This window comes from Rhinatrema bivittatum, chromosome 5 (genome assembly GCF_901001135.1).
Source record: "Rhinatrema bivittatum chromosome 5, aRhiBiv1.1, whole genome shotgun sequence".
NCBI classification, from domain to species: domain Eukaryota; kingdom Metazoa; phylum Chordata; class Amphibia; order Gymnophiona; family Rhinatrematidae; genus Rhinatrema; species Rhinatrema bivittatum.
In genome coordinates this window covers 271338567-271350700 of record NC_042619.1, presented here as the reverse complement: position 1 = coordinate 271350700, position 12134 = coordinate 271338567, and the positions used below count along the sequence as shown (strand labels likewise).

At 48.7% G+C, this 12134-nt stretch overlaps 1 protein-coding gene across 1 annotated transcript in view; it reads right to left on the bottom strand.

Moving 5' to 3' along the window:
* Window positions 1-512: 512 nt before the first annotated feature.
* LOC115092429 (disintegrin and metalloproteinase domain-containing protein 9-like) overlaps window positions 513-12134 on the bottom strand; it is a 402794-nt gene continuing 391172 nt past the window's right edge. The window contains exons 14-15 of the mRNA XM_029603262.1: window positions 816-905; window positions 513-581 (exon numbers count right to left, since the gene is read on the bottom strand). Of these exons, the coding sequence (XP_029459122.1) occupies window positions 513-581; window positions 816-905 (159 nt within the window). The remainder of the gene's footprint in view (window positions 582-815; window positions 906-12134) is intronic.

Below are 12134 nucleotides of genomic sequence, written 5' to 3'. Positions count from 1 at the left end.
TAAAATTACGCAGAAGACTCTTTGGACTTTTTTTTAATACTTTTTTTTATTACCAATTTTAAAGCAGGATCCATGCTATAGAGGTGGGTGTGATGAAGAAATGTCATTTTGGCTTCTCCCCCCACTCCAAAATTCTCCTGTCTAGAGACGCCACTGATTTTCTGTGACCTTAAGCATTAGTACAAGAAGGATTAAGGGGGGGGATGCTGGAGAGGCACACAAATGCATTGGCCCTTGGGTGCTGGACCCTTGGTGCGCCACTGGGTGCGAGCCATATGGGGCCCGCAAGCGGTGGCAAAGAGGAGTGGAGATTTGGCGGGCCGGAAGCAGTGCCTAACCTGCTCACGACCCAGAAAAACACAGTCAGCAGGCGTGATCGAGAATGAGGTAGGAGTCAGGGCTGAGACCGGGGGATGGCAGTGGAACCGGGGGGTGGGGTGGAGGGGCAAGGAAGAAGGCTCGCCTAGGGCGCCATATCCCCTTGCACCAGCCCTGGTCAGCAGAACAGATGTTTAGCTCTGATCTGCCATGCCACAGTTGTGAATTGGATCTTCAATGGGGGAGGGAAGAGAACTCGGTTTCTGCAAAAATCCGAGACCTTGTGTTACATGACAGTTTGGAAGTTTTGAGAAACATGCCCTGGGAATTAAAAAAAACAAAAAAAAAAGATGAAAATTCTCTTTTTACTGGATCCTTATCATAGGCTGCTTGAATTTGGTCACTATTTAAGAGGACAGATGTGATGCACAATTCCCAGTCTGGAAATACAACTTAATATTGTTCTAATGTTAATCTGCTGTCCCATGTCTTCTTACCTTGCAATTGATGCAACATTCTCCAAAGGAGCAAGTAGAACCTTTGGTCAGTGTACACATTAAACAGCAATTGCCACGACCATTACAATTCTGAAAAAAAGTCATAAGATAATTTATTGAAATGCAATATATACACATAAGGGATATGGCTATGGTAAACCCAAGTCACAATTCCTGACATTCAGCAGCTACTTGGAGTTCCAGCAAAGGCTGTATGTTACCAGGCCAACCTTCGACAGATTTTGCTGCTCTATGTGCTAAAGTGTGTACTGTGATGCAGTGCAGCACTGCTGGGGTCAGGAACTGCCACGGCACTATAGGATGACGTCAGGTAATACCAGAGGCAGACAGCAGAGGGTGTCGCCGAGGACAAGAAAAACTACAACTCCCAGGTTCTTAGAACCACCACCTGACCTATGGGCAGAGCATGAGGGGGAACAGGTGGCAGACTTAAAGGATAACGAGTCAGATACAGCTGAACCGATGGAGTTGGAGGAAGAGGGCGTGCCGACATGGTGGCAATGGCCAGAAAAAGCCAGCTCCTCAGAGCAAGAGGGGAGAGGGATGGAGGTAGGGTCTGGGGGAGAGGAATCCTCCAGCTCTCCCATGGATACAGAGTAGCCAGGAAGGGGAGAGGTACAACTGGTACCTTAAAGGAAGCTGGGAGGAAGGGCTCTAAAGAGCATGTGTTTAGTGTTTAAATAGAGGGTTTGGGACTTAAAAGGTAACTCTGGTCAAGCACCAGTTGTAGGGGAGCGGGAGTGCTCGGGTGCAGGGCCATTGGTTCAGGCACTGAGCCCCCAAGAACTGGTGGAGGCGGGGGAGGTGAAGGAGTAAATGTAAAGAACATGTTTATTGCCTTATAAACTGTTTTGAAGAAAACTGTCTCTCTGCATTATCTTTGGATTGGGGGCGGTTTCACCCCCAACTCCGTATAAGAGGAACCCTGAAGCCCAGAGGAGCCAGGGCCTGCTGAGACCAGGACCCAGGGAGTTACGAGCGGCTGACTGATGCCAGGGAGAGGAGGGACTCGCGGAAGGCCTGACCGAGAGGCAGAGGAGCGGCATCCCAGGGCAGCGCTGGCGGTGAGCCGTTACAGTACACATGAGAAAGCAATATTACCTGTAACAGGTGTTCTGTATAGACAGCAGGTTAAATCAGCCACCCAAGTGGGGATGATGTCATCCTGATGGCACCAGGATGGAAAACCTCTTTCAGCAGTCAGTCTCTGAACATGTGCGGGTGTTCCTGTGCAGCTGTCCACCATGTGAGTCTCCTCAGTCTTTATAGCAAGCTATTCCTCAATTCTAAGGAGAGGTGTGAAGGATTGGGTGGTTGATTTATCCTGCTGTCTATGGAGAACATATGTTATAGATGAATAGAGGCATGGATTTAGGCATCAGCAACTGCCTCTGGTGCTAAATTCTTATAGGCACCAGAATGTCAACCGCCACTGTTAGGTCTAAATCCAGGCCTACAGCTGCAGTACCATTTCTCATCTCTGCCCCTAAAAATGATGAAAAATGAAATGCAGGGCCTTCAACAGCCCTCACACACTGTTGGATCTGTGGTGCCCTGCTCCTCCTCCTGCACAGACTTTTTATAACCATGAAAATATGTGCAAGAGGTGGGGCATTGCAGGGTCTGTCAGTGCATGGAGAGCTATTAAAGGTCCTGCATTACTCTTTCTTCATCTTCAGGTGCCGTGATGGAAGTGAGAAGGGAAGGGGAAGGGGATTTTGGTAGGAGGGATAATCCCCACCCCACCCCCCTACAGGGAGGAGAGGGAGGATAATACTCCTCTCCCCACTACCTATGGGCGCATTTTGCTTTAATCCGGCCCTGGGTGAACAACTTTACTTTCCCTATGGACAAGCAGGATAAAATTACCCAAACAAGTGGGGACTTTCAAGCTGAGGACTGCATTTGATTCATTTGTTATCAGAGCATTGTAGATGTGTCATTGCAACCTGTAATTATTGTTGGAGGGTAGAGTTGAAGAGATTAGTTAAATAACCTTTTAAGAACTGTCTAACCAAAACTGCCTTCCTGATAGGAAGTGTCTCTAGGATAGTGGTTCTTAACCTCTTTTCTGTCGGGACACACCTGACAGATGATATTCACATGCGTGACACACTGAACTCAGGATTGTCACAGGGCTAAATGTAAAATATACCGTGTATCCACAGGAACAACCTGCTCCCCATCAATGGGTGCAGAGCAGAACTAGGACATTTTCCTGTACAAAAAAAGATTTTGATTCTTGAGTCATCTCAATAACAACACCACAAATTCTCTCTATTACTGTGGTTCCCAACCCTGTCCTGCGGACCCCCCAGCCAGTCGGGTTTTCAGGATATCCACAATGAATATGCATGAGAGAAACATCCTGATATCCTGAAATCCTGACTGGCTGGGGGGTCCCCAAGACAGGGATGGGAACCACTGTTCTATTAACAGGCATACTGTAAGCAAGTGTTGCTTACCTGTAATAGGTGTTCTCACAGGACAGCAGGATGTTAGTCCTCACATATGGGTGACATCACAGGACGGAGCCCAATCATGGAAAACTTCTATCAAAGTTTCCAGAACTTTGACTGGCCCCTACTGGGCATGCCCAGCATGGCACTAACCCTGCAGCCAGCAGGGGTCCCCTTCAGTCTTATTTGATAGCTACAGGCAGTGCCGAAAAAATAAAACAACAAAATGTTACGAACCCAACACCGCGGGGCGGCGGGCCGGTTTCGTGAGGACTAACATCCTGCTATCCTGTGAGAACACTTGTTACAGGTAAGCAACACTTGCTTTCTCACAGGACAAGCAGGATGGTAGTCCTCACATATGGGTGAGTACCGAGCTGAGGATGTCCGAACATGTACCAAATGTACCCAAAGGCGTGCAACAGGCACAACAACTGGGGTGGAATTTGGTAGAGGGCATCCTGAACCCCACCGGGCAGGCGGAAGGGTGTTGGTACGTGACGTTGGAAATAGGTTACGCAGGACAGATTGGCCGAAGATGGAATCTTGTCTTCCGACTTTGTCCAAGCAATAGTGCGCTGCGAAGGTATGGAGAGAGCTCCAGGTGGCAGCCCTGCAAATGTCAGGAAGCGGCACTGATCTTAGGTGTGCTACTGAAGTCGCCATGGTCCTTACAGAGTGTGCTTTAACACGGTCTTGAAAAGGAATGCCTGCTTGCTGGTAGCAAAAAGATATGCAGTCCGCCAACCAGGAGGAGAGAGTCTGCTTACCCACAGGTTGCTCTAATTTGTTGGGATGGAAAGAGACGAATAACTGAGTGATATTCCTGTGGGCAAGTGTACGGTCTAGATAGAAAGCTAGAGCTCGTTTGCAGTCAAGGGTATGCAGAGTCTGTTCCCCTGGATTGGAATGGGGCCTGGGAAAAAAGGTAGGTAGGTAGTATGATGGATTGATTAATGTGAAACTCCGAAACTACCTTGGGTAAAAACATAGGGTGAGTTCGGAGTACCGCCCGGTCCTGCAGGAGGTTAGTGTAAGGCGGATAGGTAACTAGGGCCTGTAACTCACTAACTCTACGAGCTGAAGTGATAGCCAAAAGGAAAATCACTTTCCATGTGAGATATTTTAGGTCACAGGAGGGAAGAGGCTCGAATGGTGGTTTCATGAGCCGACCAAGAACCAGGTTAAGGTCCCAAGAAGGGGCCGGAGAACGTAAAGGTGGCTTGATATGGAGCAAGCCCTTTAAAAATCGTGTTACGAGGGGTTGTATTGATATAGGGACATCCCCGACACCTTTATGGAAGGCAGCTACCACACTGACATGCATTCTGATGGAAGAGGTTTTTAGACCTGACTCTGACAAATGCCAGAGATAGTCCAAAAACCTTGGGATTGGACAGGAAAAGGGATCAAGGGACTGCGAAGTGCACCATGATGTGTACCTTTTCCATTTATAGGAATAAGATTTTCTTGTGGAAGGCTTTTGTGAAGCAATCAGGACACGAGAAACCGAATCAGAAAGGTTAAGTGGTTGAAGGATTAACCTTTCAACATCCATGCCGTCAGGGACAAGGCCTGAAGATTGGGATGGCGTAGGCATCCGTTGTTTTGATTGATCAGATGCGGGTCCATTCCCAAGGGAATGTGCCTGCGGATGGAGAGATTGTGGAGTATGGGAAACCACACTTGGCGTGGCCAGTGAGGTGCTATCAGGATCATGGTTCCTTTGTCCTGACGTAGCTTCACAAGAGTCTTCGAAAGAAGAGAAAGTGGAGGGAATGCATAGAGCAGACCGGTTGCCCACGAGAGGGAGAATGCATCTCTGGGCTGAGAGCGCTCGCTCCGAATGAGGGAGCAGTAATTGTCCACTTTGTGGTTCTGAGGGGACGCAAAGAGGTCTGTCTGGGGGTATCCCCATTGGCGAAAGATTGAGGTCGCTACTGAGGGGTTGAGAGACCACTCGTGTGGCTGGAAGACGTGACTCAGTTTGTCTGCCAAGACATTGTCCACTCCCAGAAAGTAGGTGGCCCTGAGGTACATCGAGTGGGAAAGCGCTTCCGCCCAAATCTGCGCAGCTTCCTGACACAGGAGGAAGGAGCCTGTGCCTCCCTGTACCACATGGCCTGTGCCTCCCTGTACCACATGGAGCCTGTGCCTCCATGTACCACATGGCCACCTGGTTGTCCGTCTGAATCAGGATGACGTGATTTGATAGGCGTTCCTGAAAAGCCCTGAGAGCATATCACATTGCTCGAAGTTCTAGGAAGTTTATTTGATGTTTGGCTTCCTGTGGAGACCAAGATCCTTGTGTCTGTAGATTGTCCACGTGGGCTCCCCACCCGAGGTTGGAAGCGTCGGTGGTGAGAATGAGTTGAGGATCTGGCACTTGAAAAGGCAGTCCCTGGAGGAGATTGGCCTGATCTTTCCACCAGACGAGAGACAGCCGGAGTGAGTTGGTGATGTGGACAATGGTCGACAGAGGCTGAACAGCTTGAATCCATTGTGACCTCAGAGCCCAATGCATGAGTCTCATGGCCAGGCGGGCCATTGGAGTAACATGGACGGAGGACGCCATGTGTTCTAGCAGGACGAGGAATTGGCAAGCTGTTGCTGTATGTTGAGACTGCATCTGGTGAGCGAGGGCCACGAGTGTTAGCGCTCGTTGTCAAGGTAGAAAGGCTTTTGCCTGTAAAGTGTCCAAGTCTGCCCCAATAAACGACAAGTTTTGAGATGGGGTTAAATAGGATTTCCCGTAATTGACAAGAAATCCTAGAGAAATTAAAGTATGTAGAGTGAAATCGAGGGACAACAAAGTGGCTTGCTGGATTGGAGCTCTGATTAACCAGTCGCCCAAATAGGGGTAGACGTGCACACCTTCTTTCCTGAGGAAAGCTGCTACAACTACGAGACATTTGGTGAAGACTCGTGGTGCAGGCGCTAGGCCGAAAGGAAGCACTCGATATTGATAGTGTTTTGGGCCTACTAAAAACCTGAGATACTTGCGATGAGTTGGAGTGATCGCAATGTGTGTGTATGCGTCCTGGAGGTCCAGAGAGTAGAGCCAGTCTCCGCTTTGTAGAAGAGGTAGAAGCGAGCCCAAGGTTACCATCTTGAACTTTTCCCGCTGGAGGTACTTGTTGAGAGCACGTAGGTCCAGAATTGGACGAAGCCCCCCCGGATTTTTTGGGGATCAAAAAGTACCGGGAATAGAACCCTAGGCCTTGCTGCGAGAGTGGGACAGGTTCTATTGCTCTTAACTGGAAAAGAAGGGAAACCTCCTGCTCCAGAATGACAGAGTGGTCGGATACTCTCCATGCCTGCAGAGGTGGTGAGTCTGGTGGAAGAGTAAGAAAGTTTAGGTGGTAAGCCTGAGCAATGATTGCTAGCACCCATTGGTCAGTTGTGATTTATTGCCACATGTTGTGAAAGTGGCACAATCGACTTCCACTGGTATGCTTGGCAGAGGAATCAGACTGCTGCTCTCCAAGTGAAAGTCAAAAACCGGAAGCAGACCCCGGCTGGGTTGCTGCTTGTGACTTTTGCTTTCGGGCCTGGCGAGGCTGAGGCTTTTGATAAGGTCTCATAGTTCGGGACCTTGCTGGTGGAGGATAGTACTTCCTTGGATGGAAGAATGACTTCTTAGAGTCCTTCCTGAAGGGTTGTCTTAAGGAGAAGTCGGAAGGTATCGATGAGAACTGTTTAAGGGTCTCATGATGGTCCTTTAATTCAGCCACTATTTGCTGGATCTGCTCACCGAACAGATTGTCTCCTACACATGGTAGGTCAGAAAGTCTGCCTTGTGCTTCTGGGCGAAGGTCAGAAGATTTGAACCAGGCCCATCGTCTTGCCAAAATAGCAGCTGCAGACACTCTAGTAGAGGTGTCGAAGATATCATAAGCTGTTCTTATCGCATGCTTTCAAGCTTCAAACCCCTTGTTGACAAGGATTTGAAGCTGGTCTTGGAATTGTTCAGGCAGGGTTTCAGAGAAGTCCTGTATCTGTTTGAAGATGACCCTATTGTATTGGGTCATATACAGCTGGTAAGCAGCAATTCTAGAGATGAGCATGGCCAATTGGAACACTTGTCGACCAATATTGTCTAGGAACTTGTGTTCCTTAACAGGAGGGGTAGATGAGTGAGGCTTCGTCCTTTTTGCTTTCTTTTGAGCCAATTCTACCATAACTGAGTGGTGGTCGAGCTGAGATTTTTGAAAGCCGGGGGCTGACTGCACTAAATAGGTAGTGTCAGCTTTTCTATGGACTGGGGCAATGGATCCAGGGTTTTCCCAGTTCTTTCTGAGGAGGTCAAGAAGAACTTGATGAATGGGAATGGAAGTGATCACTTTAGGGGCATCCAGGAACTGGAGCAACTCCATCATCTGGTGCCTATCATCCTGCTCCGTCTGAAGCTGAAAAGGGACCAACTCAGATATTTTCTTCACAAAATTATTTATTTATTTATTTATTTATTTATTTATTTAAACATTTTTATATACCGGCATTAGTTGTGGACATCATGCCGGTTTACATCAAAACTGGTAAAGTATGGAAGTTACATTTTAACAGGGAATTAGAAACTGGGAGGAGGGTAAATAATTAAATAGGATAGACGAGAAATAACAGTAACATTAACATTAACAAGGTTCCTCGGTGTGAACGAGGAGAGAGGATAACAACATATGGTTCCTCAGTATGAGGAAGATGGAACAGACGCAATGTGGTCTATTTTTTATTGGAGGAGGTGTGAGTTTTTATTCTGGGTAGGCATGTTTGAACAACCATGTTTTCAATTTCTTTTTGAAGTTGTTCATACATGGTTCAAGGCGTAGGTCAGGCGGCAGTGTGTTCCAGTGAGTGGGACCTGCTATGGAGAGAGCACGGTCACGTGTAGAGGTGAGATGGGCTGCTTTTAAGGGAGGGCACAACTAGGGTGCCTTTATTGGTCGTTCTAGTCGGTCGATTGGACTGGGTGGTTGTGAAGGGTAGGTCTAGCCAGTTGGAGTTGTGGGTGTAAATTGCTTTATGCATTATGGTGAGTGTTTTGTAGATAATACGAGAGGCTATGGGGAGCCAGTGTAGGTCTCTGAGTATAGGGGTGATGTGGTCGTATTTACGAGAGTTTGCAATGAGTCTCACTGTGGCATGTTGTAACATTTGTAGAGGTTTGATGGAAGAGTAAGGGAGTCCTAGAAGAAGAGCATTACAGTAGTCTAATTTGGATGATATGGTGGCCTGTATGACTGTACGAAAGTCTTAGGTGTGAAGAAGGGGTCTGAGTTTTTTTAAGTACGTTGAGTTTGAAAAAACAGGCTTTGAGAATGGAGTTTATGTAGTTCTTCATGCTTAGTTGGTGGTCAAGGAGAACTCCAAGGTCTCTCATGGCTGGTTGTGTTGAGAGGAGGAGGTGGAGTTTGGAGGTACCAGATGGCGGAGGTGCAGGGGCAGCGTGAGGTGAGATGAGTAGAAGTTCAGTTTTGTTCGTGTTGAGGGCGAGGTGTAGGTTGGTGAGCAGGGAGTTGATGGCTGTAAGGCATTTCTCCCAATGTTCTAGTGCATCAGAGATGGAGTTCTGGATGGGGATGATGATCTGAACATCATCAGCGTAGAGGTAAAACTTGAGATTGAGATCAGAGAGGAGTTGGCAGAGGGGGGTGATGTAAATATTGAAAAGGGTGGATGAGAGAGATGAGCCTTGGGGGACTCCCTGTTGGAGGGGTTGTGGTGTGGATGTGGAGTTCCCGATTTTGACTGAGAACTTTCTGTTTGAGAGGAAGGATTTAAACCAGGAAAGGGCTAGGTCTGAGATGCCAATGAGTTCCAGGCGAGTTATTAGATGGTGGTGGCTGATAGTGTCGAAGGCTGATGAAATGTCGAGGAGGGCAAGGAGGTAGCTATGGCCTTGACCCATGCCTCTGAGGAGGTGGTCGGAAAGGGAGAGCAGAAGGGATTCAGTGTTGAAGTGTTTCCTAAAACCAAATTGTGCTGGGTGGAGGATCTGGTGGTCTTCTAGATAGTTCATGAGTTGGAAGTTAACCACTCTTTCCAGAAGCTTGGCAATGAAGGGGAGGTTGGATATTGGGCGGAAGTTAGCAGGGTCTTTGGGGTCGAGGGAAGGTTTCTTAAGGAGGGGTTTGACCACTGCGTGTTTGAGTGCATCTGGAACAGATCTGTGTGCAATCGAGCAGTTGATAATATCTGCTACGGCTTTAGCTATTGTATTGGGTATGGTTAGAAGTGCTTTGGAGGGTATAAGGTCTTCAGGGTGGTAAGAGGGTTTGAGTTTTTTGAAAATGGTTTGGATTTCTATGGTGGAGGTGAAGTCAAGGGTGGGCATTGAGGGTTGAGTTTCTATGGTGGAGGTAAAGTTAAGAGTAGGCATTAAGGGTTGGGAGGGGGAAGAGGGAATGGTCAGGGTAGGTATGAGACTGTTCGAAGAAGGGGGGAATCTCTTTAGGAGCGTTGCAATTTTGTTGAAGAAGAACTTGGCTAGTTCCTCGCATTTGGCGGAGTCATCGAATTCAGGTGTAGTGGGAGGGATAGGAGTCGTGAGGCCAGAGATGTAGGAAAAGAGTGTTTTGGGGTTGAATCTGTAGTCATGGATTTTTTTAGCGTAATAATCTCGTTTGTGTTTTTGGGTGGAGAGTCTGTAGCTGTGGAGAACTGATTTGTATGCTGCGGAGTTCTGCGGGGTTTGGTCTTTATGCCATTGTCTTTCCTTTTGCCTAAGAGTAGATTTTAGGGTTCTCAGTTCTGTGGTGTACCATGGGTTGGTGGGTTTTGGGGAGTTTCTTATAACTTTTTTGGAGACTGGACAGAGTTTATTGGCGATGTCTCATGTGATGTTATTCCAGGATGCTAGGGCTGAGTCTGGGTCAGAGCAGTTTAGATTGGATAGTGCGGTGGTTAGAGCATTCGCTAGGTCCGCACTGGGGCAGGGTTTATTGTAAGTTATGGTCTTACTGTTATTATTGTTGTTAGGGGGAGTGGTGTTGATAGAGAAGAGACCTTCTATCAGAAAGTGGTCAGACCATGGTATAGGGGTGGAGGATGGTTGGTTGGTGGCACGTACGGCTGAATTGACAAATATTAGATCTAGAGTGTGTCCCGCTTTGTGGGTGGGAGAGGTTATGATTTGATGGAAACCAAAGGCGTGTAGAGACTGTAGTAAGGATTCGTATGCAGCCGATTGAGGGAGAGAGTCAACATGGAGATTGAAATCTCCAAGGATAAATGTGGGGATGTCGGGTTTTATCCAATCGATAATAAATTCGATTAGGGGGGGAGGGGTTGGTTTCTAAGTATGTGGGAGGTGCATAAATCAAGCAGATTTGCAAGGTGTCTGACCTGAAGAGGCCTATTTCTAGCCTGGGTGGAGTGGCTATGGGAATAGGTTTGAGCTTTAGCTATTTCTTGGCTGCAAGCAAGAGGCCTCCTCCTCTTTTTTTGGGTCTGTGGATCGAGAAGAATTCGTAGGAGGAGGTGGGGAGTTGGTTAATAAGAACGGTGTCTGATTCTTTGAGCCAGGTCTCTGTGACTGCACAGATGTCGGGCTTGCAGTCGATGAGGAGGTCGTTAAGAATGGGTGTCTTTTTGGACAGGGATTGAGCATTGAAGAGGATTATGGATAGAGTGGTAAGTCCGAGGAGTTGAGTCAGAGGAGAGATAAGGATGGGGATTAGGGATTTACGGGGTGGGGGGGATAGAGCATGTTGAGGGGTCGGTGTCTAGAGAGTGGGAGGTGGATGCGCGGGATGGGGTATGATTCCATGATCATGCCTGGACATGAAGTGGGGTGCGGTTGCTGAGTTTGGGTGTGCAGGGAAAAGCTGAGGGTAGTGAATAGTGAGGGTGGGGGTAATGAAAGAAAAGTCCTCTGGAGGAGAACGCTTTCTACTTTCAGTAGGAGAGGGAGGTGAAGGTAAGTCATCGGTGTCTGAAGAAGTATCATCACCCCAGGTGTCATAAGGATCAGCAGACTGACCTGGAGGACGAGAAGGGGGTTGGATACCCGAAGGCCCTGGCTGAGGCTCCGAGAAAATCAAAGGAATCGCCAGGGGCATCGTGGATGGCCTGGAAGGCATCGGTGCCGGTATCAAAGGCATCGTTGGCGCCGACGTACATATTGCCCCCGATGAATGAATTGGTGGTGAGGGACGAATTGGCATCGATTGCTGAGGCAAAATTCTCGAAGGAGGGATGCGGAACAGTGTTTCTCCTCCCGATGAGGCTGTCAATGGGGAGCGCACCGGAGCCATTGGAGACCCGGGAATCACCGGTGAAAGGGCAGTTATGAGCGTCTCCATCCGGGATAGCAGCGGAGCCAGCGCTGCTGGAATCGGGTCGATGACCGGTTCCACCATCGGTGCCGGTGTCGGTGCCAAAGGGACCTGGAGTCGTTGCATCGCCTTGTCGATGGCCTTCTGGACCAGCCGGTCCAGTTCTTCTCGGAGACCTGGAGCAAGCAGCCCCAGCTCCGGAACAGAAGAGGGAGGCAGAGGCATAGCCAGAGGGACCACCTATACAGGCGGAATCGCGGCTCCCAAACCCCGATCAGGTGAGGGTGGCCTTGATGACCCGGTCGCAGGAATGGTCGGTGCCTTTCCTGGAGAGGGCTTCTTCGATGATGGCTCGGACAGTGGCTCGGTCGATGATTTCACTCCCTCGACAGTCCGAGTCTTACAATGCCGATGGCGATATTTCTCCCTACGATCCCCTCGATCCTGAGGGGGAGTAACGGGCGCCGATGGCCATGAAGACATCAATGGCGGACGGTGGTCAATGCTGGTGCGACGTCGACAGTGCCGGTTCCGATGATGTCGATGCAATGGACGGCGTCAGG